The sequence below is a fragment of the Schistocerca gregaria genome, chromosome 1 (genome assembly GCF_023897955.1).
Source record: "Schistocerca gregaria isolate iqSchGreg1 chromosome 1, iqSchGreg1.2, whole genome shotgun sequence".
In the NCBI taxonomy this organism is placed as follows: domain Eukaryota; kingdom Metazoa; phylum Arthropoda; class Insecta; order Orthoptera; family Acrididae; genus Schistocerca; species Schistocerca gregaria.
Genome location: NC_064920.1, coordinates 699,792,536 through 699,819,602, shown reverse-complemented (window position 1 = coordinate 699,819,602; position 27,067 = coordinate 699,792,536). Strand labels below are relative to the sequence as shown.

Below are 27,067 nucleotides of genomic sequence, written 5' to 3'. Positions count from 1 at the left end.
AACATTTATGGTTAATTCCTCGTTACTCATTTTGTCATTTTCCGATACTGAGGCACGTAAACGTATTGTTCCGTTTTTTCTTACTAGCTTTCTCCATTATATCGAAGCCAGAATTGTTGGTAAGGAATTAATTCTTATATTTTCCATTTCCAGGTTAGGAGCTACAGCTAATGTTAATAATGAGGGCCACTTTGGTGTGTCGGTTTTGGAAGAGACCTACATAGCTGAAGTTTCGCGCATATTATTTATAAATATTTACTGATACAAGAGTCTTAACATCTTTTTACTACTTCCTGTAACAAGTAAAACTAACACATGTTTCGCTATTTATTTACGAAACATTTAAACCGAAAATTATGCCATCAATGTAAAAGCGTCATAAGACAAGACGATTGTGAAAGTGCTTCGCTGTTGCTATGAACACTATTGACTGTATATGGAAAGAGACCTATCTGTTGGATAAAAAATTAGCTGTGGACTTGTCTCTATACTACACTGGAAAGTAGCTCTCTACACGATGGTAGATACTATTCAGGAACAGTGACACATGGACGCTCCGAATAACCCGTTTGGTACTTGTTCCTTTGCGATTTATTTAAACAGCGACACACAACTTAGGACAAGTGGACATTGACAGGAGAGCTCTGTTGCTCCTGCAACCGAATTCCAAGCATCTGATGTGCTATAGTACTTACCTCGTATACAGAAGATAGTCTCCCTCCCTGTCGATGGTCTTCTCCTTAATGTTTCAAGCAACAGACGCATGCGAGGCACTTTGACTTTTCATGAGTAGGTCGTGTTCCGCTGGAGTGCATGTTAATAAATACCACTAATTAAATAAAGATTTTCTCTGTAGGTACTCTTGGCCTGGAACTGTATCTGTATTTTGAAACTGTACAGAACAGTTACGGCTTCATTTGGCACAATAGTGACGAACTATTGAATAATCCCATTTAAGCAACTGTACTAATTCTTTCTTCGGACAATTATTGTACTATGTAATAATTCTTTTTTTGTTTAATAATATTAGTCCAGGGATAAGCAGAATTATTTTGTGACGTGTGTGTGTATAGACGGGCGGTAGTGCAGCAATCCTCTTGTGAGCGTATGCCAAGCATTTGGCCAATCGCTTACACAGAACACAATGGTTTGAGAAGGAACTATGTGGTAACACAGAGACAAGGCTCATATCTGATACCGTGAGAGAGAATGTCGAGGAATCTGATTTGTTAAGAGTTTGTCTCTTTCGAACGGTGTTGATAAAGAATAAACATCAAACGGGTATTTAACAGACGTAAACTCGTTCCCTCCGATTGTTACCACTCACTAGCCGTCTGTCCTAAGGTTTTCTGTTATTTACGGATAAATGTCTTTCGTTAATGACTTGTCTCGTAAGATATCAAACTTCTAGTTCATGTGACTGAATAAGTTACATTATTCTTCAATTACTTTATACTGCATATTAAGCCTCTTATAAAAATGGACACACGTTATTCCATCGAAAAAGTTGACTCTAAGGGGCTGCAATGCAATGCAATGCAATGCAATACGTACTGGTATATGCAGCATGAATTACTCTTTGATGTAGGTTTCGTTAATGAAACGTAATTATGCTAAGTTAGTTTGATGTTTTTCTTTGTCTTGCGAACAAAGAAAATTCCTACTGTGTTACCTATGAGCGTTATGATAACTCTGCGATTGATGTAACTCTTCATGTTTGGTTTGAAAGTAAAGTGTTGAAGGTAGCTCTACCATGTTTGTCTAACAACTGACGAAAATAAATGTTTAAACAGATGCCACTTTATGTATAAATTGAAGGGAAACCCTGTACAAACATTATGCTGAGAACAGTTTTAGGTAGAACTAGTTTTATATCACAATATAAATCTTAAATGACCAATAACGTCAGTGATCTTGATAAAGATCAATGTATATACTGCACAGCAACCAAGACGCAGCAACAGAGAAACCGATACAAACCACCACGAATAGTTACCAATTTGTACGAAAGTTTCAGCTATGCCGTGGCCACTCAGAAATATTTTAGAGAAAGGGAGATGCTGGGCTGAACTCCGTTGATGTTCAAGTTTCTGCAATAGGGCCATTACGCCACCCTAAGTTCTCAATTTTGGAAAAAAATGTAAAAGGAATCAGTTGTTGTATTATTATTTTTGCAACCCCTACTTTCTTACAAGTTGGAAAGCAGCAAGTAGATTCCTAAAGAACACTATCTACAAATAATTCAACTTGACAATGCCTGACACCTATGGATAGATCTGGCTATATATACGTTATGTACAAAATCCTTATCTAAATGTTTGACAAATGTCAAAATAATTCTCAGGTCAAAAAATAATTAAGATAACGTGTCGGTATTATTCGAAACATATATGCAGTGTATACACACAATGCTGTCATAGGTTAATTGTTTCATTTAAATATCACTTACCCAACTTACGGTCTTAGCCAGCGCAACACTATGTTAAGAGAACCAATGCCTACACACGCTTAATAAAAAACTAATTTTATTCCCACGTTTAAAATGTCTGTAGCTGAACAATTGTTTTTATCGAAGACACTCAGAATTTCACACACAATGTATGTTTGTCATAAATATTTTGGTAGGAAAATCGTTACAAAGTATTTAGTCACTGTACTAGAAACAGTTTACTCCTTAATGAAACAAAATGGAATCCTAAAAATAGAGGGCATTAGCAAAGGCCCTTTTTATTTAAGGAAACAGTATGTTATTACATACGTACCGTATCTATGGTACTACTGGTATTTAAACATCTGTGGGCCAGCCATTTTATAATCATTCTTGTACATGTCAACAGATATTAATAAACTCTCTGTACAACAACGCTCAATCCACTTTTGGACGGTTCTGTTCACAGTTCTGTTCAGTATTTCCTTAGAAATGTTACACTTTTGCACACAAGTACTGTATAACAGATACAAAAAACATAATATTTTCTAATGTGAAAGATTTCTATTTTCATTGATTGATCACAAACTGAGCACCAAATGTTGTCACTGTGTTTTACGAATAATTGTATCGGGTTTTCTTCTGTACTGGTTCTGCATGCAACATCTGTCAAACGATTTCTAACAAAGAATAGAATTTATTGTTTAGAAAATTCTCGCAATCTTCGAGCTGATTGACGTATCTTTTTGCTCACTTATATTACTATATATTAGTATTCTTACATTAAATATTTACATTGTCTTATGAGACTAATGTACAATAGAAATAAGATAATATAAAAAGTAACTGGAAGAATGGAAAAAATATTACACAATATATAAACGAATTCCTTTGGTCTTGTAATGTCAGCAGTGAGATTCAGAAGAGGAATGTCCCAGTATCTGCTGCTGAACGCGCTGCTCAATTTGCTGAAAATATAAACGTTGAGTTAGTGCAGTTCCCAGATGGTACGTGTTACTAATTTTACTTCAGGTTAATGTCAAAAACAGAACGAAAAGGCACTATAGCTATCTATTCTATTGAACTACGGGAACAAAGCATTCCATTTAAGAGCAAGGCAACGAATAGTAATAATAAATATTATTGAAATAATACAATCTGTATTCCTGAAGATATAAGCTCCACGGGCGGAAGTAATTATTCATCAAAGCCTGAAAACAGGTAACTATTGCAATTTTTCTCCTGAAATACCCATTTACTATAGTTAATATCCGTAAGAGGAAGGACGTGAGTGCCAGGAAAATGTGAATTTTGTTGCCTCGGAATTTTTAGGGAAGTGTACTTCGAGGCGAATTTCAGATGATTCTTCATAGTGACCATGCACATCGTATTGCGCTAAAGTGTTACTGATACATTGCTTGTTGTGAAGGAAGATAAATTGTAGGGTGAAACTGAACTGTTCGCAAAGACAACAATGTGAATACTCGTTCTATAAAGCTGAACACTTGCCAAGCTCGGCATGGTTCTATAGCGCGTGATTGAAGTTAATAAGAATATAGTCGGCCGAAATGCATACAAAACGCGACAAATCGCGCATCAAGGGGATACAGTATGAGAGTGACTGAGAAAAGCTTCGCTTTTACAAGTACCATGAAATGGAAATTGTCGCTCAAGGGCAAACAGCTGTTACTGCAGGATTCTTAGTAATTCAAATATCGGTCCTTAGCTGCTGGAAACATATTGTTCTCGCATAATTACTGAAGTTTCTCTCGATGGCTGCTTCGCTGATCAGGATACGCAATAGTCTTATCGAGAAAAATAAATTTCCGTGACAGGTGAATGGGAGGAGCGTGGCTTAGCACACCGTTTGGCCGTCCATATTAAAGCCTTCCATGAGTTTTGTTAAGTAATTAAGACGAATGATGGTTCCTTTTGAAACGATTTAAACTTGTTCCTCCACACTCTCTCCTAATAGAATTGTGCACCTTCCTAATAACATTGTCATTAACGGAGTGTAAAACCCAAATCTACAACCCTTACTTCCCTGCAGTAAGTGTCGTAAGAACTTAAGGAGAAGGCGGCCTCCAAGATGAGTGCAGCTTACTGTCAGAACCTGTCCCGAGGTCTGCGTGAGTAGCACCTGACTTGAACTGAACTGAAAGTGCCTCTGGCGTGTACTTCGACGTTGATAATCGTTCTTCAGTTTGGAGATAGTGTTTCATCACAGTGAATGTAAACCTTCACTCGGTAAATAAATGTGCATACACCATGTGATTGTTTGTAACAGGAGCGATTAATGGTTGAAAAGCAAACACACACGAATGTTTTTTGTATTCCTCGGGGCCTACAGAATAGTAAGTACCTCGTAAAGAAGTTTTACCTATGTTACACCACGACGCTGCTCGTACTTTTTGAAGTTTTAAAATTAGATGATAAGCTTATTTCGATTGCCATTTTCAAGCGATCTGGAATTAGATAGCAGTATTAGTATCTACAATTTTTACATTACATATCTGATTGCTTTTTTTTCAGCGTGTCGAATACTTACTTCCGTATCTCATATTGACGTTGTAGCTGTCAAACATTTCTGTGTATTGTATTTGCAGTGTAGACAGTTTCTGTTTTAGTCGTATATATAATCTTATTCACCTATGGAATTTGTGGTGGTTATAGATTCTTTGTATAGGTTTGTCGGAGTAGTCCTTGGTTATCATGTTGTGTATTACCATGTTCTAAAATTTCGACGAAATTTTCAATATGACCGTTTCAGAAGGAATAGAAATACACACACGCACACGAAAATACCCAAACAAAATCCTAAAGAACTGACTGAACTTAAGCATAAAAATTTTATTGAAAATTTCGTCGAAATTTTAGAACACGGTAACAAATAACACGATAAGCAAAAACAACTCGCATAAAGCACAGACGTACGTTAACAGACTGGCAACATCGCATGCCGTGTCCCTGGTGTCACTGAAGCCAGCCCTTTAGAAAAGCAAATGGTGGCAAGCGCAAAGGACGTGTAAACAGCTGTTTATTCCCATTTATAAGGAGTGTTCTATCAGTAAATAAACTGATAACTACGTTGCATTTTGAGTTTTGACACAATGGTCAATACATGCGTGTATCTGTCTGTAATTTTCATATAGCAGACGGAAGATACAAGGAAAGGAACTGGTCTCAATGCAAGCTTCACTGGAATCATCCTTTGCATTTTTGGTTTTGTAATGTCTGTAAGTCTAAATAATTACATGACAGTTTGTCTTATCTGAGATACTGGTAGAGTTTAAACATTTTTATATATTTTAAGGGTTTTAAAAATCTATTATTAACAGACGTAGCTTAATTATGTGTTTGTAACCAAACTCGATCAACTACGGCTTTTCTTTGAATAGTGTGCTCGTTACGCAAGTGTTCCAAACGTAGCACGCGCTATTTGCCGTAACTAGTAACAAGTTCTTTATTTATTTGAGTGTTCTTATGAAAACTATAGTCCGCTTTAAACGCGCGCGCGGTTTTGTGTGTGTGTGTGTGTGTGTGTGTGTGTGTGTGTGTGTGTTTGTTTTATCTTCTTCTCATAATACTATTCTATAATGTATGTGTTAAACTCAACTAGTAGGCAAATATTTGCTTAACACCAGAAGTTGTTTATGTTACCGACTAAAGCTCAGAACGTCATTTCGTTTCAGAAAACCACTTTAGTCCCATACACAATCTTCTGGACGCCGCCATCTCACCTCACCAAACGTCTGGCTTCAGTAGAAGAAGCGTTTTTGCCAATCTAGTAATGTATGTCTGTGACACAAACCTCTTCATAACCACCACACACTTCCATAGATGAATAAGATAAATACACTGATCAGCCAGATCATTACGACCAGGACCTACTGTCGATACAAACCCGTCCAGGCTATAGCAGCGTCACCTGCCCAAGTATGACTGCTAGTCAGACACGCGCACGGTATATGTATTATCAGTGAGCATGCTGTCCGTGTGTAGAATGGGGACGGCGATCTATCTGAGTTTGACTAAGGACACATTGATGTGGCCTGGAGGCTCGGCACGATCCTTACGGAAACTGCACGACTTGTCGGGTGTTAGCGAAGTACTCGAGCGTCTTCAACAGATGGCGAAATCGAGGAATAACCTCGTCCAGCCGTCGTGGGGTTGGGCGACCACCCTTAATTACAGATATAGGGCGTCGCTAGCTAGGTTGAGTGGTAAAACAGGAGAGGCGGCGAGTTGTGGCGTAACTAACATCAGACTTTAATGCTGGGCATAGTACAAGTGTGACTGAACACACAGGGCACCGAACAGTCCTTACGATGGGCCTCCGCAGCCGACGCCCCATGCATGTGCCAATTTTAACACCCCTACATTGGCAGCTACCACTGAAATGTGGCACGTAACTGTCGACAATGGATCTTGGTGCAGTGGCACGGCACAGCACAGCACAGCACGGTCCGATGAATCCCTACTTCCTTCATCATGCCTCTGGGAAGGCGAGAATCCGTCGTCTTCCAGGGGAACAGCTCCTGGACACTTACTGCGAAACGGAGACAAGCTGGCAGCGGCTCCATACGCTCTGATAACATTCACGTGACCGTCCATGAGTCCAGTGGAGATCGTGCAAGGCACCACGACGGCCAAGGAGTACCGTATACTGGTACACACACACCCCTTCACGATGATCATGTTTCCCAACAGCAATGGCATTTTTCAACAAAATAATGCGCCATGTCACAAGGCCATGAGAGTGGTGGAGTGGTTCGAGGAACACAGTGGTGAGTTCTATTTGATATTCTGGCCTCGCCAGGTCGCCAGGTCTGGAGCCGATCGAACAATCTGGGATGTGATTGAATGTGGTGTCACAGGTCATTGCCGCTCTTCCCGGAATTTACGGGAATAAGATGATTTTGTGGGCAGATGTCGTGCCAACTCCCTCTAGTGACTAACAGGGCCTGATTGCTTTCCTGCCACGATGCGTCGCCGTTGTTATCCGTGCCAAAGCTGGACATAATGTTCTCGTCGATCAGTGTATGTAACCTTACAACATCGTTGACCTCTGTCAAGTAAAGCTGTCAAATTTATAGAAAACGAAAATTACACAAAAATTACTCAGCGTCTATTGTTGAAGATCGATTTCTCTCTCTCTAGTTATGTCATCGATGAGATACGGAAGTAAGTGTGAGATACAGAAGTAAGTACTCGACACACTGTTACAAAACCAAACAGGAATATAATGTAAAAATTGCATATAATAAGATCGCTATATAACTGCATATAGCTTCAAAAATGACAATGCAGCCGAAAGAAGCTTATAGCTTAAGTGTACAACTCTTGAATAAAGCTTAAAAAAATGTCAGCGTCCTGTTGTAATGTACATAAATTGACATACAAATGTGTATAGACTTATTTCTGTCTTCAGGAAAGCAGAACTGAATACATAGTTGAAAATTAGGAAAAAGATTCGGCGCTTTAGTTTTCTCTTACATTGGTCTCCTGGAAATGAGTGATGACATTAGTAGGGGAAACCCTTTTAATTTTTTTTTCATCTCACAGATATCTCTCATCCGTCAGAAGACCTTCCGTATTAAGGAACTGTACTACATACTTACTTACTGTTGTCCGATTAGTATCAGAAGAGGATAATTAGTATCCATTTGGAGAAAAAGAATTTAATCAGAGACTGCAGTTGATACAAGTATGTTACCACTCCAGCAAGGAATATTAGTGGAACATTAGTATCAGTAGAACAATGCAGCAGAAAGGACAGACCTTCACCATCGAGCCCATGATTAGTATGAAAGAATCGGTATTGTCTGGTTAGTGTTGAGTATTTGTTTTCTTACCCTCTGTATGGATTTGTTTCTGGCGTGTCTAGCAAGCAGCTCAAGCTCTGTAAGGTACGCAAGGCTTTCGGACTTAAAGATTGCACCTTCCAGTTCTGGAGTTAGCATTGGTGGGCTGGTCTTCTTCCGTAGCAGAGACTTCACGTTCCATTTTGACGTGCTGGCCCTCAGAGTCGACGCAGGGCTCGGGCTCGATTCCAGCTTAAACTCCGGAATAGAGCTACTGCCATTGGGAACGCTGGAAGCCCTTACAGGTGGCTTATCTTTGCCATCCCTCAGTACGACGTTCTCTCTGCTCCCCGCGCTCACCGGTGACAACCTGGAGGGCGCCTCTGTCTTAACGGCGACACTGTCGCCGTCCGAGCACTTGCGCGACTCGGGAGCCTCCTTCACCTCTATCTTAGGTGGGGGCGGAGGTGTCCTTTTCTTCTTCTCCGGCGCGGGCGCCTCGGTAGTGCCCGCCGGAGAATACAGAGAGATAATGGCAGCTCCACTCGTGTTGCAGATGGCGTAGGATACCTGCTGCTCGGCCCCACCGACAAGGTTGCAAGAGCTACCAGTGACAGAGGGCGGTTTGGAACATGTGGGTGTGGGCTGTTTCGAATTGCCGTGAGACGGCGAGCTGTAACCGGAGGAGGACTGCGACCCACTTCCGGCGGAAGCGACTACTACGACGGAAGTTGCCTTACCCTGCGAGGAGTCTGCCGGCAGCTCTGGCGGCGACACGCACTCGCTCAACGTCTTTGTGCTACCGCTGCCGCTGGCGTCACTGTCCCGCCACTTCACTCTCACCACGGGCGCGCTTCCCCCCGGCAACGCCAGCTCGGCCCCGTTAATCGACCTGCACGTCTCAGACGGCGTCTCTATCGTGTTCGGCGACTCGAGGTCCTGTATCAGCTGCAGCGCCGCCTCCAGCTCCTTGGAGAACTCCGTGTCGCTGCCCTTGGGCTCGGTCCGCTGCGAGTTGTCCAGCGACGAGCCCTGCAGGCTGTTGCTGCCCTTCGACTCTGTCTGCGTGGGCTCGGAGCAGTCGTCGACCGTGACGCTGTCGCAGGTGCTCTGCGGCGACACGGGCTGCTGCTGGTGCAGCCTCTCCTTCTTCGAGCGGATGGCCTGCTGCAGCTCGACCATGAGCGAGGCGTACTGCACCTTCTCGGGCACGTGCAGCACCTCGACGGCGGCGGCCTTGCTGAAGGTGTCGCTGCGCGGCCGCAGCGAGTGCGAAGACTTGGCGTGGTCGAGCGTGCCGCGAGCGTCGCCCTCGAGCGACTGGCGGCTCTGCTCCGCGTTGAGGCTGATGGCCGTGTTGAGCCGCGACCGGTACAGCGTCGGCTCCGTCAGCCTCTCCAGGCACTCGTAGATGGGCGGGTTGAAGCTCGAGTCCTGCGACGAGCTCTCGGACACGCCGGCCGGCGACGGCGTCCTCGAGAAGCTCTTCATGTAGTTGAGGCTGCGGCCGCCGTTGCTGTCGTCGCTGACGGGCTCCACGTGCACCGTCGGGTTCACCAAGAACATCTTCTGGTCCAGGCTCTGCTCGTCGCAGATGATGTCGACCTTTGGAGTAGAGTGCTTCCGAGAGCTGAACGTCTTAGTGTCGTACGGTACATTGTTATTTGGAAGCTTGAGGTACGGAGATTCGTTCTTCGACGACGAGGTAGTGTCGGTATCGAACACCCAAGATTGTGCGTATTGGCTGTATATGTTCTGCGCCTGTTTGGCGACAGAGCTCGTTTTTTTCTGAAAAATGAAAACAAAAATTGCGTTAAATGCGATCGTGCGCTGTTACACATTACATAGCGACATCTGAAGTTACCATTAAATAAATGTCTTACTCTCGGTATGATATACTCGATGTCCGACACCTGTTCGTGCACATTTTTTGGCTTCTGTCTCCTCTGCATGGAGCAATAAGTGAACTGCGTGTCAAAAAACGATGTGATAACTGCCAGCGCCGAACTAATACTTGTAGTTATGCGAGCTGTTGAAAAAGAAAAGGGAATTCACATTACATTTATTCAACAACATAAATGAGGCTTGCTGACAGATTAAAACTGTGATGGAATGAGACTCGAACCTGCTCGAATGCTTTCTTGGAGTATTGTAACAAGATTATGATGATGATAATAATAAAATCGACAAATGTTTAGGTTCGAGTCCCAGTCTTTACAAGTGTTTTAATCTGTGAGAAAGATACAATGCACCGTGCAATCCGCTGCAAATTGTATGACTCATTCTTGGAAGAATACAACAAAATACTGATCAACTCTGCACTTACATTTAAGTTATCAAAAATGCAAAGCAACAGTTTCTATTATGCAAATGACTTAAGTTTATTAAGTTTCTTGCCCTCTGCGTAGCATATATTCATCATTCGTTCGGTATCGAGTTTTCAGCTTCAACACTTGCACAGTGGAGAATATTTATACAATATAGTTGTTTGGGACCATGACAATATAAAGGAGCCGTTCAAATATCTATACACACTTAATAAATTACTGTAGTGTTTAGAGCAACTTTCCGTTAAAAAACTGTTTCACGTATCACAGAGGATATGGGCGGAAATTGAGATGCAGCTTGTCTTGAAAACAGAAACCTAGATAAATTTCCCTTTGCTATTTATGTCCATGAACTAAACTAGAAATTTTGTACACGTGGCAAACCAGCCGCAAGTTCTCAGAAGGACGAATGCTACAAACAAATTTGATCATCACTGAAATCCCAGAAAGTAAATGCACAGCTGTACGTTGGATGGAGAGAGGAATGTAGTCACAGATGGCGTAGAGTAGAAATCTTATCAGCAAGCTCTACACGAAATTTATTTGCAGTTGCGAATATAGGCGACGATCAGCTGTATATTGGAATGACGACAATAAAAATTTGTGCCGGACCGGAAGTCGAACACGAATTTCCCGCTTATCGCAAACGGTTGCCTTACCATTTCGGTATCCCATAACGACTCACGGCCAGACACAATCTTCCATATTTCGTCAACCATGTGTCTGTACTCTTACATCCATTATGTATATCCTTGTACAGGGGAGACATTTTACTCTAAAGTCGGCGGATAAATTCGATATTGCAGCGCCTGTGTTATTCAGAATGACGATGCAATGCCTGTTCCTTCGGACATGGATGCACTGCAATACATTTTTTTTTGTATGGTTGCGCGCAAGTTGAGGTAGTTTCAAGTATTACTCCTCAAAGTCGTGTATTATTGCTTCAATGTCATCTTTGTGATTGTTTTTCAACTGTAGAGCTTGGGTATATTCTTGACTTCTTTGTGGTAAACTAGATTCGGGACTTTTTGAGTACTGTTGTTTACGCCATGACTCAGTCGGTGCTTGCTTTACTGAGTTAGTAAGTCATTGAAAGCAAGCACTTAGAAGCAATGACGTAGATCTTGCTTTGAAAACATTTCCTTGAATCCAGTACAGTGCTGCTTGTTGTTTCTTCCACCCTGGAATTACTGTATGGCCGTTTTTGAAGGTTACTCACCATCCTCTTTCGTGGGGTACCAGGAATATGCTTCCTCGAAGCTGCGAAACAATCGGGCGTACGCTACACAACACTGAGAACAACCTCAACGGCCGGATCTTCCGCTAACAAAGACAATGCAATGCAATGCTGCACTGAAAACGGTGTTTGTCGGATTCAGCATTAGCTCCAATATCCGTTAATACTGAGGGGATTGCAGCAGCAGAAACATTACTGTGCATGAAACATAAATGTAATATCTTACTACCCGAAAAATCTCACGGAGGACTAAACCATCGTCGACCGAGTGCGAATGGAATGAAACTTGCCCTGGAAGGAGCTAATCAGCAATATGGCGTGCAATGTTTACAAAACTGGATATTGACAAACTGACTGCAGGTATGAACTGCGTAGATGACATCGAAATCCTAATGACTGAAATTGAGTCTTTCACAATTACATTTGAGTGACTGGGGGTAAGGAACTAAACAGTGCGGTCATTAGCCCCTCAGTCAGGGGTTCGTTCATCCGGACGCAGTGGCGTCCACCAGGAATGTGATCAGATGAAATACGTAGGAGTGGTAAAAGCGGGGTATTGACGGCAATGCTGATGAGAAAGCTGAAACATCGTTTATAGAGAAGCAAGAGTAAATGGATCGCATCGGTGCGTACGTTAGAGCTGACCAGTGATATCTCAGCGCACAGTCATGGAGAGAAACTGCACCCGCATCTGACCCTAGCCAACCCGATTACGGGAGAAGAAAGCAAAAGAGTAAAGACTGCTGCCTAGTCGAGGGCTCCAGAATAGTACAAGGAAAAAATTTAAAAATGGAACGAACATCTGGACCATAAATAATAAAACAAGACGTGAGAAGTAGTTAAGGCCGCACTTCGGCCTACCCCAGTACTCTGCATGCAAAGGGAGCAGGCCCTCCCACAGCCATTCCAGCCCTGATCCATCGTAGGAAAAGCGTTAAAGAGGGGGATAGCACAACTACTGATCAACAGCGCTATTCCTAAAACAGGAAACAGTGCAGCAGAAAAAACCGCAAAACCTCGTAAAAGCAATAAAACAGATATAAGGGTGGATGGCAGAGGCAACAAGCATACGAGTCAGGGTCGGGGGTCCTCCTGACCCAGTATGTGGCAAGAGACGCCCCCAATCACCATGCTCCCGCCCCGACGGCAAAGCGTTATATATAAGAATAAAACCCACTTTTACCGAGAAAAAGAACCAGTTCAGTTGTCCGTGAGTCATCTGTCAACATAAGAAGCAAACAATTCAGAAGACCACGTTTAGCATATAGAGGCAGGATGAAGGATGAAGGATTATCCCGCCCGGATATGAGCAACAGTCTGCAAGGCGCGCAGTCTAAAGAGAACTGAAAACCACGAGAAAGGGCCAAATCAGGCTCACTGGATGGTGCCTTGGAATTGGCGTTCAGCCAGGGCTACAGACTGGGAACCGTACCAAATGCAGAGGTCTTCGACATACAGTGCAGGGGTGACCGGGTGCCAACAGAGTTCACTAGCCCATTGATGGCAATGAGGAAAAGCGTGACATTCAGAATGGAGCCCTACAGAATGACATTCTCTTTGACCTATGGAGATCTGAGTGTTGGACCAACCCTAACTTTGAACAACTGGTGGGATAAAAACTGACGAATAGAAATCGGTACGGAACCTTGAAATCCGCGGTCATGGGGGTTAAGTAAAATGTGACAGTGCCAGGTAGTGTCGTATGCCTTGTGTAGATCAAAAACACACTGCAATATGGTGTTTACGTTTAGAGGAAAACCTGTCTGATTGCCGTTTCCACCCTAACCAGACTGTCGACTGCTCATCACGAAAACCGCAATGACAGGGGGCTATAACGGCAAGAGGTCCGGGAACACAGCATAATTCGGGGGCACCCTTCTTTTCAAGCAGATCGCAGAACACGCTGATGATGCTAATCGACCATTAACTGTCTATGGATGTTAAGCTTTTGTCTGGCTTTAGGATAGAGACGATGTTACAGTCTCGCCATTCCGAAGGGAAGACGCTTTCGAGCCTAATATGGTTGGAGATCCTGACGTGATTAAGCCATTTGATAACACTCAGATGTCTAATCATTTCACTGTGAATGAAATCAGGGCTTGAAACCGTATTCTGAGACGAGACAACAGCCTTAAGAAGTCGCCAGTCAGTGAAAAGTTCATTATGTAATGCGGCATGGCGAAGGGTGAAGGACAGGGGGATATCTTAAATTTGGCACTTATGCCTTTGGAAGGCAGTCACGTAAGGACACTGACATGATACCAAAGTGGGTCGCAAGGTGTTCAGCAATAGATCATGTGTCAGTACTAAGATCACCCTACACTAAGAAACACGGTACAGTTCTGTATACACTCCTGGAAATTGAAATAAGAACACCGTGAATTCATTGTCCCAGGAAGGGGAAACTTTATTGACACATTCCTGGGGTCAGATACATCACATGATCACACTGACAGAACCACAGGCACATAGGCACATAGACACAGGCAACATAGCATGCACAATGTCGGCACTAGTACAGTGTATATCCACCTTTCGCAGAAATGCAGGCTGCTATTCTCCCATGGAGACGATCGTAGAGATGCTGGATGTAGTCCTGTGGAACGGCTTGCCATGCCATTTCCACCTGGCACCTCAGTTGGACCAGCGTACGTGCTGGACGTGCAGAGCGCGTGAGACGATGCTTCATCCAGTCCCAAACATGCTCAATGGGGGACAGATCCGGAGATCTTGCTGGCCAGGGTAGTTGACTTACACCTTCTAGAGCACGTCGGGTGGCACGGGATACATGCGGACGTGCATTGTCCTGTTGGAACAGCAAGTTCCCTTGCCGGTCTAGGAATGGTAGAACGATGGGTTCGATGACGGTTTGGATGTACCGTGCACTATTCAGTGTCCCCTCGACGATCACCAGAGGTGTACGGCCAGTGTAGGAGATCGCTCCCCACACCATGATGCCGGGTGTTGGCCCTGTGTGCCTCGGTCGTATGCAGTCCTGATTGTGGCGCTCACCTGCACGGCGCCAAACACGCATACGACCATCATTGGCACCAAGGCAGAAGCGACTCTCATCGCTGAAGACGACACGTCTCCATTCGTCCCTCCATTCACGCCTGTCGCGACACCACTGGAGGCGGGCTGCACGATGTTGGGGCGTGAGCGGAAGACGGCCTAACGGTGTGCGGGACCGTAGCCCAGCTTCATGGAGACGGTTACGAATGGTCCTCACCGATACCCCAGGAGCAACAGGGTCCCTAATTTGCTGGGAAGTGGCGGTGCGGTCCCCTACGGCACTGCGTAGGATCCTACGGTCTTGGGGTGCATCCGTGCGTCGCTGCGGTCCGGTCCCAGGTCGACGGGCACGTGCACCTTCCGCCGACCACTGGCGACAACATCGATGTACTGTGGAGACCTCACGCCCCACGTGTTGAGCAATTCGGCGGTACGTCCACCCGTCCTCCCGCATGCCCACTATACGCCCTCGCTCAAAGTCCGTCAACTGCACATACGGTTCACGTCCACGCTGTCGCGGCATGCTACCAGTGTTAAAGACTGCGATGGAGCTCCGTATCCCACGGCAAACTGGCTGACACTGACGGCGGCGGTGCACAAATGCTGAGCAGCTAGCGCCATTCGACGGCCAACACCGCGGTTCCTGGTGTGTCCGCTGTGCCGTGCGTGTGATCATTGCTTGTACAGCCCTCTCGCAGTGTCCGGAGCAAGATGGTGGGTCTGACACACCGGTGTCAATGTGTTCTTTTTTCCATTTCCAGGAGTGTATTTGTGGAGCAGTAGACTACAGAGCTTGGCCTACGCCTGGGTTGAAGAGACACAGACTACCAGAGAGAAGGCGTAGCACTCCCAGTATTCCTTTGCACTACGTTTAATTAGATAATGATTCTTAGTATGAAGTCGCTTAAAATGAGGAAATTGGTCCGTGAAGGATTTTACTGGAAACGCTGCAAGACTCGTCGTCGATCCTGAACAGCTACGGCAATGTTTCTGGCCCCACCATCGCACCATCTGAAAATGGTTGGGACCTCTAGAAAGAGAAACAGCGGTTCCAGCGGCCCAGGTGATCGCGTTGGAGACATCTTGCACAATCTGACACGGAGGATGGGGGGGGGGGGGGGGTGAAACTAACAGCAGAGGCATAAAATCGCTAGTTGCCATCTGGCGGTGGCGAGGAAGCGACAGGATCACTTAAAAGTGGTCACTGTCACGAAGGTCGCCATGTAGTGAAGAATGTAGCGAAGTCACAAGATTGGTGGACAAGGTCAAAGTCGACAGCTGAGAAGCTGCCATGGAAATGGCAGGAGTATCATCAGAAAGAGGAGGCTGATCATGGTCGGTAAGATGCTAGTTAATTAGAGGGCCACAACCAGAAGTGGTACTCCCCCCACAGTTGGTGGTGCTCATCGAAGTCCTCAAGCAGTAAGCAGAAAAGGGGGGGGGGGGCAGTTGTTGGATTAGGGTGACCAACCCATCGTAAATAAGTGGCCTGGCTGAAAGTAAATAAACGTAACAAATGGGATGATTCCCTGAGGTTGTTTGCACCAGCAACACTATTGCTTCCAATGTGGTACTAAGGGGAATCCACTCACTGACGACATCTGTTCGAACCAATGTACACATCCCTCCAAATGCCTTCACAGGGCCATCATACCCATAGAGTATTGGGGAATTTCGATCAAAGTATCGTATTATTTTTAAACAACGCAAATTTAGAAAGAAGAGGAGATAACTGGTAATCACGTCAACAGGATGTAAGTGTTCATAATTTTTTCTTCGCGTCCGAGTGTACAACAGGTCGTCGATAGATTTATTTTCTCCTATACTCTTTACTTTCTTCAAGACTGAGCACACCGGTGAATATGAAATGCAGTGCTCCGTACAGTTGACATCCAAAGGCGGTTGTTTGCAACGATTATCTTCGTTGAGTGAGAGTCGGCAGTTTTTCGTACTTCGCCTCCGCCATGCAGTGGGATGACATACGACCAAATATTTGATGGGTGACCTGTACACCCTACTTTTAACCTTTTCTGGTAGGGAATTTCCTTTAAAAGCTAAAATGAATGCGCCTATATCTCATCGATTATCCTTAGGACCTTTTTCATTGCACTGAACAAAATGTATGCCTCGCTGTTCAAGATTATCCCGCAACTCCTCGTTGAAGTGTTTGCTCTCTGTGGAAGCTGACTCCTTGGACCATATTCAAAGTTTTATGAGGGACAATAGTATCCGTTATGTCACTCAGTCAATCACTTGTCTGAAGAGCTGTAGATTATGCAACCGATGAGGCCTTAATTGGTAGCGATCCAGTGCGCGTTTTTCACAATGTCTTAACTTATCTAAGTTTATCTTCAATGGGTTCCACAAAAAATAATTGTTTCGTAGCAATTGTAAGATGGCAAGAACTATGCCCCTTACATGAAGTCATTAAAGATCACCCAACTCACGTTGAGCGAACAATAGGGCTGAACAAAAATGACTGACAAGGCACAATGAATCCTGTAGAGGGTATAGTATGGTCGTATTGGAATAATTAATGTCAGGTGATGATTTTTAAAGTAATTCACACGACATGAAAACTTTGTGGAAATGCGTCGATTTACTGGAGGCTAGTTTATCCCAGGGCAGTATTCAGAACTGACAGTGGCCAGCGGGGGAGCGGTGAAGGGAAGTGACAATAGGCAGCTTAGAGCGGCTCAAACTCTGAGAAAGCAGTAACGGGGCACGGCCTCCAGTTGCCTTAAGATGAGCGACGGTGAGTGGGTGGTTGATCCCATGCTGGTGTACCGGGAAGCAGACGGAGAACTTGTATGCCTGTTGATAAATGTCTGTAAGCCCATTTTCAGTGAAACAGGCGAGTAAGCCATGCAAAGTACGGTGGAGCGGTCAACAGAGACCAAAATATGCGTGTTCGTGACTATAGCAACTTCACACTGAATTCGCGGTCCGCAGAGTCGGAAGTAAATCAGGTGAAGAGCGACAGAATGAAATACGGTGGCCTCCGATGGAACATAGGACCAAGGAATTTGAAGTACTCTCCTGGGAGTCAGAATTCCGGAAAAATTGGTGTTTTGTGCAGACGCTAACCTTGATGGGTGGCCTGGGTGGAGCTAAATAGCAGAAGTTGAGAGGAAGGGAAATTTTGTGGGAATTTGTTTACTTCCCAGAGCAGGCATTGGTCGGCGCTGGGAAGCGACACACAATTAATGCGACTTGCACTGTAATTGGAGTAAGTGATTTTGCTGGAGGGGAAACCGAGGCGAAGAGCGGACTGTGAGAAGTCTCCTTAGAGGTCTTCCATTTCCAGCTTACCTAGAGTGCGGACGTGGCGTTCTTCACTCAGCTTGTCTGAGAGAGAGTGAGCATGTCAGCAGTTTAGGACTTAGCAAACGGGACGATTGAGCTTGGAGATAGAAAGTTTTCGTTCAGCTACGTAGTGAGCAAGATAGTTAGAAGTGAATAGACGAGTGCAGCCTTGCAGCACCACGAGGTCGGCCGACGTCCGAATAACGACGACGCCGCGCCGCCACACTGAATTCGGTGATATTGCGCCCACTCCAGCCACTGATTAATTTAATGGATCATGTCAGCAAAGTTTCCACAAGGGTTTCATGGGCAGTGTATTGTAGAATTCTTCTCGCACTTCGCATTACGCCTGGGTCAGTCGATAGGAATTACTTTTTATTTATTGTGCTTTACTCCACACAAACGCAATTTATTACCACTGCCTTTTAAGAGAGTCATGTAATGTGATGATTGAAGGTCGTGAGTTAAAATGAATCTGTGCTAATCGACTGCATCTGTTTTCAACCAAGCGGTTGAAACCGCAAGCCACTTCTTAATTTTATGTTCAACATTTGCATCTGGTGTTCAATAGCTGAACATAACATCAATGTGCAGCCCTTTTTAATTAAAAGGGATCAATTCTCAATCAATGTCAACACTGCCACCGCAGTTCAATCAGAAGTCACAGGGCCTTATTACTTTCTTTGTGTTATCCGACATTGCGGCAGTTTTGCACTCTCTGTTAGTCAATTACCTGGGGTGAACACACACCAAAAACAGGTGACAGGTGGGGTGTTACACAATAAAGTATATCCATCTGTTTGTGTACATACCAGGTATTGGATAAATTGTTTCGCTCCCAATCGTTTAATTTGGCCCTCTTTCCATGGGAGTAGCTAGGATAGGAAAGCAACGTAACAGTAACTGCCAGCGTGGGTATTTCTAAACTGTATCAGAATTTCATAACTACCATCTTCTTTGGTTTAATTAGATAGGCTTCATGTGAGAAACATCCGCTCTGATACACCCCCCCCCCCCCCAAGAGCGCCACCCAGCCGCGAGTTCTGATGCTCCAGGACGAGGAAGATGGGCACCACCTCCTTGTCATGCATGGGGAGCTAGCAGCACAGGCGTAAGGAGTGTGATCCCTGCGTTGACCGAAAGGGTTCGTAACACCTATCGGCGTTATCGTGTTTCTGTGTAAGAACATATGTGGGTTCACACAGATACGGTTAAACACTGCATGCAGCATGCTTTACTTAAGGCTTTCTTCCCCCATCGGTTAACATCACAGAAAAAATTGGGAATGAAAGTCAAACCCAGAAGGATCAAAACTTAATTCACCCAAAACGTGATGTAAAGTATATGAATGAGTGTGTGGAGAACGGAAAGCAGAACCTAGGGCTTGGCTGCGTCCCCATCAAAGGCTGGTATCACGAGAAGGCTAGATATTCGGAGATGAGAGATTGCAGCACGAGAAAGGAAGCAGGCGCTGGCAATAGTTTGGGATCCCATGCTCGCCAAGCACGTACTCACGAAAGAGTCGCTGTCTCCTGAGGGAACTATTACATATATCTACGGGCCGCCAAACAAGGAATACAAATTAACAGAAACGTTGTTTTGATTCTCAGCCAATAAAGCACGCTATAGGTCACTTTAATTCTCATAGTAGTTCTTTGAGATATAAGGAGGCAGACAAAAATCTAAAGACTGCGCCGAATGCATAAATCAGAAAAGAGTACATGACAAAGTTGTCCTCTTATTATAACAGTGGCCCATGAAAGAGCGGTTACAACCCGTATAATATTTTTGCCTCGGCACTTGTTACTTGTTACTTACCATACCAAGAAACGTATTGCAAAACCATTGCCAAGGACACAACACCGAGCTTTATATTCTCTGTAGAAACAGTTTTTAAACCAGAAAAATTTTATTCAGGGGACTATAAAACTTCAAAAGCGATCTCGGGGATTATTTTTCTGAGAACCTGGATGAAGAAGTCATTAAAATAAGGGCTGGTCAAGGAAATTATGGAGATTTTGTGGGGATAGTAAAGAGTTTCTGTCATGAACACATTTAAAAGGATGTAGTACAGTGCACTTACCGCGACATGATAAAGACTCAAAACCTCTGCTTAAGAAGTATGAACATCTCTTCGAAAACGATCCTTCTTCCAAAGAGAGAGCACAACAGAAAAACATCCAAGCCATATCAACATCACTAACAGAAAAATGGCGTTGTCTCCTTTGAAGTCTGCACAGGAAACGTTGTAGTCCACTAGCTTGCTAATTATTAAGAAAACTTAACGCTAATAGTACAGTTTCATATTCAGAAGTGACAAAGGTCAACACTAACTAAAAGCACACTAGTTGCTGCCCAATAGCAAAACCAAGAAATGATAAAAAGTAATTAAGTTGAGCGATGTAAGGAGAATGATCATCTAGGAACTCTATACACAGATCAAGCAATATGCACTTATAATCATCATATGAAAAGTAACAAAACTGCAGGTTTTGATGACATGAAATTGTAGCAAATAAAGAACTTGGGCGCTGTAACTATGATTGGATCCTAGAAATGATTAACACTTGTGAAGCCCGAATCATAATCCCAAATATCTGGCGCAAGGCGTGACATTGCTAAAAACAGGCAAAGAACCGAATAAGCCCAAGAACTTCAAACCTGTATGACACCTATTTAGTACGTTTAAAATGCTAGAGAGAAAGATTTTTGAATCTAGTTTTTGGCTGTCGACAGGAAGATCATTACGGAAGAGTCAGGTTTCAGGCCACCAGAGTCGAGTACTAGCAGGTACTTATGCCCAGCACAGACTGCAGATTACAGGAGTTCCTTTTGTCAATCTTACGGCTGCTTACTATACAGTCAATGATAAGAAACTAGCAAAGTGAGGACTACCGACTGACGCGGTTTATTCAGTGTCTGTTGCAAAACAGATACTATTTGTCACTCTAAATTACAACTTAGATCTAGTATTGGTCTTCCCCAAGGCGATCTGCTGGATCGGATATTATACAGGGTGAATCACCTAAAACTTGCACCGTGAATATTGAGGAAATGGAAAGATCTACTGATGTGCCGTTATCACTAAATGGATTGGTAGCCAGGGGCTCGTATTGTTAGCCTATCAAGAGACTGTAGAAAGTGTATTTTTGTCCAAGTTCACTTTTTTAAATGGAACACGTCTTAAACTAAAATTAGAGCAAATCATAATGTCAGTGGTGTTTGTTGTAGGATTCTAGTGCGAGTAGTTTACGAGATATGGTGTTTTAAAAAGTTCCCACACTAACACTTGTGCAATACGTGTGGTGGCACGAAACTAAAGAACAACGCAAGTGCATACACTAGTTATGTGGATTCTGAAAATTTGGAAGTTTGTGGTAAGGTCTTATGGGACTAAACTGCTCAAGCTAAACTGCTTAAGCACTGAATCTAGCGTACGCTTAGGACAACACACACACACACACACACACACACACACACACACACACACACACACACACACACACACACACGACTCGAGCCCGGACCGTGACAAGACGCCCTAGACTACGCGGCTACCTCGCGGAGCGTGGATTCTGACCGGAAGTTGTGTTCAAAATTACCGCCGGTAGCGGCAGTACGCGTTTACAATCCGGTATGGAACGACTGCCAGCACGGCTAGCATTTCAGAGGAGATGTCCGAGAAGGCTGCAGTAATACGTCGTTGTATGTCATTGGGTAGAGTTGGAATGTCCTTGGCCGGCGGCTGTGGCCGAGCGGTTCTAGGCTCTTCAGTCCAGAACCGCGCGGCTGCTACGGTCGCAGGTTCGAATCCTGCCTCGGGTATGGATGTGTGTGATGTCCTTAGGTTAGTTAGGTTTAAATAGTTCTAAGTCTTGGGGACTGATGACTACAGATGGTAAGTCCCATAGTGCTTAGAGCCTTCGTGGGGACGTGCTGTAGTACTTGGTGCATTACTTGTTGGACAGCCATCACGTTGATACCACAGGTTCCTTCTAGTCTGCAGAGGAACGTCTCCTCTCTGGAAGATGGTCTCTTAGGAGGCTGAGATATCGTGCGCGTTCTTTGTTCAGTCTACGAAACATCGTCCTATGAGCTAGTGGTTCACTATGTCACACCACACGTTTACTCTCCTTGGACGCTGACATTCCGACGAAGCCAACAGACATTGTCAACGGACCAACAGGGAATGTTTCGGTGGTTTACCTGGCCATGATTGGTAAATGTGGCTTCATCATTGAACTAGATACACGATACATCTGGGATATCCTGTCTTAATGCCCATGTACAGAATGTAACACGAATCTCACAGTCTATTTCAGTCACCTCTTGATGGAGAGAGATGTGGTAGTGTTGGAACCTATGTCGATGAAGAAAGCGTAGGACGCTTGCCTACTCACGCCACTTCCTCGTGTGACTGCGCGGAAGCTAACGTGCCGACCAATTGCGACAGCAGCAAAAATATTGTTTTCCCCCTCTTCTGTTGTCACTTGTTTCCTTCTGTTACGTCGTCTAGGTGTTACACTACCAGTTTCAGGTAACTGATTGAATAGGTTGATAAATATCTGCCGAGATGTGGACGTTTGTTTGGGTATGTTACCGTATAAACGGTACAAGAACGAACTACTTTCTTCCTATACTCTCCATACAGCATGAGCATGTCGGCTTTTTCTGCATTGGTAAATCCCATCGTCCACTGACGACAGACTACTTCGACTGTCACACACTGACTCGCTAGCAACTCGCAATGCACTCAAGGAATACGCAAGCACACTTCAAGCAAACAAACAACATCGTGTCTAGCAATTATGCAGGTCGAATGGCGCAAACAAGTATCGGTATGGAATGTTTTCAACATACGGTATCTCGTAAACGACTCACGCTACAGCCCTGAAACAAACACCACTGATGATGTAATTTACCCTGCTTGCCGTTTGTTAATGTCAATAGGCATTGTTCCATTCGAAAAAGTGTTTGCAGCAAAACATACTTTCTAAGTATTATTATAATCTGTTTATTAAATAACAATACGAGCCCCTGACTACCAATACATTCTGTGAAAACTTCACATCAATAAAACTTTCCATTTCCGCAATATTTGCTTTGCAAGTTTTAGTTGATTCACCTCAGACACTCGACTCCGGGAACCGTTCCGTCATCTACGCAGATGACACAGCTGTCGCTGATCAACGAGCGACATTTGAGGAAGTAGAATCGAAGCTAGCATCTGCCCTCTAAGAACTTTCTGTCTGCTATGACGACAACCACTTTAAAACCACTCCGGATAAAACTCAAGTGTGTGCATTCCACCTATGCAATAAGGCGAAAAATTGAACATCACCTGGAAAGAGCGCAGTTTAAATCACTCTGTTCACCCGGAATACGTAGGGTTAAAACTGGGTCATGCTTTAACTTACAAACAGCGCTGTATATACACCAGACAGAATTTACGCACCAGGAGAATTCTCGTACACGAACACTACGTGGGGAATGTAGCCCAACGTTCTTAGCTCATCCGCTCTTGCTCTGCGTTTCTCTGCTGCAGAATGCGCCGCTCCAGTGTGGAGGTTCCCTGCACATGCTAATCAAGTTGCTGCTGCAGCGCTTCATGAGACATGCCGCATAGGCACATGCTGCCTAAGACCAACTCCAGTTAATACTTCCAGTTGTATGGAGACTGGTGACAGCGTAGACTCAAACGTGAAAGCGAAGAAGAGAGATCCAAGGCATGCATTGTTGGGAATTCACGCATTTCCATCACGACTGACATCCAAAAGCAGCTTTCTCCTTATAACAGCATCAATTCCAGCTTCAACTGAAGCCTGCCGAACTGAGCCGTGGATAAAAAAATCCCCTGGAGTATTACGGCCAGCAGAAGAGAAGCTGCCATTAGGCTCCCATCTCCAATAGGGGGCGTGGGCGACCCTCAAGCAGAATGAGAACAGTGATCAAGTACAAGACAAATTGAAAAAGTTGGGTACCAGTAATGATTAGCTTTTTGAGTGAGGGGGGGGGGGGGGGGACGCAAGGTATAACTCTCAACACTTGTTGGTTTGCATTAATCTGAGTGATCCCCGTGACATGGAACACTTTTTTGGCACCTAATGACAATGCCGTTTTGGCTGCTGAATATTTGACACAAGAAGTGTGAAGTCTCTTAAGGGTTAATATTATATTGTAGTGTCAGGATTATATTTGCTTTGATGCTTTTTTGGGCTCTGATAAATAAAAACAGAAAATCCCTTTCGTAATCTCCAGATTCACCGCCGAGATAAGACTGCCCCTCTGTTGAATCTCTTCAGAGGATGCTTCACAGCCGTTCAAGGCAGTCGTCGATCGAACCATGAACCACTAATAGCCACTATTTGCCGCTATTGATTCGGCCAAAGTTCTTTTTCACTCTCGGTATGAAAACAGAACCACGCTTATGGAGAAACTAACGCTAAATCTTTAAGTACAGTGTCTATCAATAACGGTATATCTCACACTGTCACATACGTGAGCTCCTATCGATAATTTAACCAGCGGCATATGGGCGCCTCAATAGTAAAACATCCAAGTAGATCCAGTCCTACCCCATAGATAATTAAAAAAATTAAATTAAAAACTGAAGAGAAACATCAAAATACACTACAGTTTGAGCTCGGGTAATCATGCAATCGTTAGATATGAGTTCAGGGTCAATAAGCGAACAAAATATGTTTTAACCATTATCTATCCGAGGGGGTCACAGATGCTATAACGAGACTGAAATAGATAGAAGAAAATAGTTTTGAAAACGCTGCGAATACACTTACCGTAGAATATCAGTTTCCGTAAGTTATTCTGACTAATTAATTTGCTAACATCCTCAGTCAAGAACAGATTCCACTCTCCGACTTCCAGGACGACGAGATTCACTGCATTGAACGCCAGTATCGAAATGGCGAAATACAGCAACGATTCTTGTTTCTTTGGTGTGAGATCTCCTATACATGCTAGCATGGCAGCTCCAATGCCGATGACAATGTTCTGAAAGGAAGAAAATATCTGAGTTAGTTCGGTATATCTCTCAAAAACATTGCTACTGTCTAAGCAAGAATTACCAAATCATTTCACAACAAACAGTAAATATTACCGGTGCATACCGTAAAATGAGTTTATTAGTAGCAGTTGCGAAGCTGAGCGTAAATTCTCAGTCAAGGACGGTAGACGCGTCACTGATCATCGGAGAAGTAAGACATCCGATAGTGTGGGTACCTTACAAGCATCACGAGACTACGGTGCAATGAAGTGTTAACGATAAATTATCCTACTCTTTTTGGAACATGGAAGTTCAAATTTTTTTGAATACAACCGATGGCATCCCAAGCCTTAGAAAAGAAGGGTCTTTTTTTGCTGTTATCGCTCACATCACGTGCAGCCAGAAGGTGGTGTCCACGAGAGTAAATTTAAGGACTGTTTTATATCTCTCCTCACAGAACTCGCGCGGTGCGCATAAGCTAGCACATAGCCCAAAACGAACAAAATTTCGTGTCTATATCATTACAGCTAGTACGCTACGATACACAGAACTTTATATACGGTAACGCTTGACCCAATTAGGCAGACACTGGTTGAAGACCGTCGTACATAACTTCGATTACTGGAAATACTTTTGTAAGAGACATTTACTACTGTCAAGTTTTTAAGCTTCAATTGACGCGTTTAGCGGCAGTAACATCATAGTCAAATCCGCATTTGAGTACGAAACAAGTGCTGAAATGTCTGAACTCTACAGACAGACTGAACTATCTGGCATATTTTGAATGAGGACGAGCTAACTACCCCTGAAGTTTGCCTTGTGAGAGTGTCCATTTAACAGTTGAGTGTGGTGAAAAACGACTGTCGGCGAGAAGCAGTAAAGCTAAATACAATATCTTATGCCTATAATATTGTCTTATACTCTAAAGTACGCCAGTCATTAAGTGACTCAGGAAAAGGAAGACCATCTTTGCAACTCTATCATAGTGAAATGTAATGGCACATCAATTCTTAGCTTCTCTGTCAAGATACATTCAGAGCTCCCTACTGGGATTTCAGATTTTCGTTTCCTTTTTCTCATATTTATAACGTAACTCACTCACTGTGTTCAGCACGGATACTTAAATAATTTTTGTTCAGTGTGGAATGAATGAATGACTAATGAACTATAGTATCGTGGGGCATTTTAGAATTATTTTAATCATAAATTTTAAACAAGGACGTTATCTGCGCCGAATATCTTTGGTAAAGTTTCTGCATGTAGTACCCCAGCTGAAGCTCTGATACATTCACCTTGGAAGCCATCAAGAAGAAATCACCCTCTTAATGCCCCGATGCCAAGGGTGCTACCGGGACAAGGAAGTGGGGGTGTGGCTTTTAACGCTAGGATAGACTATGTTTAAATTCAGTTCTGCCTCTACACGTCTGTATAAAACTGAGTCCATACGAAGTGCCAGTGACGGAACCTTTTAACAGGAGTCGCCGCAGCGCGTAAGCTCTGCTGTTTAACGGCACGTGCCTCGTCAGGCGTGAAATGCGAAGCTGTGCGACGCAGCAGCAGCAGCAGCAGCAGCAGCAGCTGCTGCTGCCGCCGCCGACTCGCGTAACGTAACACGTCCTACAGCCGACCTTGAGCCGTGCCACATCCCACGAGTTGTTTCCTGTACCCAGCACAAGAGCGGCGATGAAACAGGGAAAACAAAGTCTGCAGCTGGCCACTTTATATCTACGTACGGCTCACTGCTAGAATACTAAAGGAAAGGTTAACAGACTGAATACTGCTCAGAACAAACGCAATTCCGAAAAAAAATGTTATGCTTTCTGTGGTGTCTGCGAGAATACTTAACCTTTTTGCACTCTAGCGCTATAAATTTTTCCTTGGAAATACTGAATGGGATATTACCTCTACAACTTTCAAGTTAAGATGCAGGGACAGCACAGTTTGTTGCAC

General features: G+C 44.0%; 1 protein-coding gene across 7 annotated transcripts in view; it reads right to left on the bottom strand.

The window, feature by feature from the left end:
• Positions 1 to 2,508: 2,508 nt before the first annotated feature.
• The window catches only part of LOC126365268 (adenomatous polyposis coli protein-like), a 460,427-nt gene continuing 435,868 nt past the window's right edge, over positions 2,509 to 27,067 (bottom strand). For all 7 annotated transcript variants that reach the window (XM_050008130.1, XM_050008131.1, XM_050008129.1 and 4 more), the window contains exons 3-6: positions 24,912 to 25,125; positions 10,116 to 10,261; positions 8,284 to 10,020; positions 2,509 to 3,396 (exon numbers count right to left, since the gene is read on the bottom strand). In XM_050008130.1, the coding sequence (XP_049864087.1) occupies positions 3,334 to 3,396; positions 8,284 to 10,020; positions 10,116 to 10,261; positions 24,912 to 25,125 (2,160 nt within the window). In that variant the 3' untranslated portion in view covers positions 2,509 to 3,333. The remainder of the gene's footprint in view (positions 3,397 to 8,283; positions 10,021 to 10,115; positions 10,262 to 24,911; positions 25,126 to 27,067) is intronic.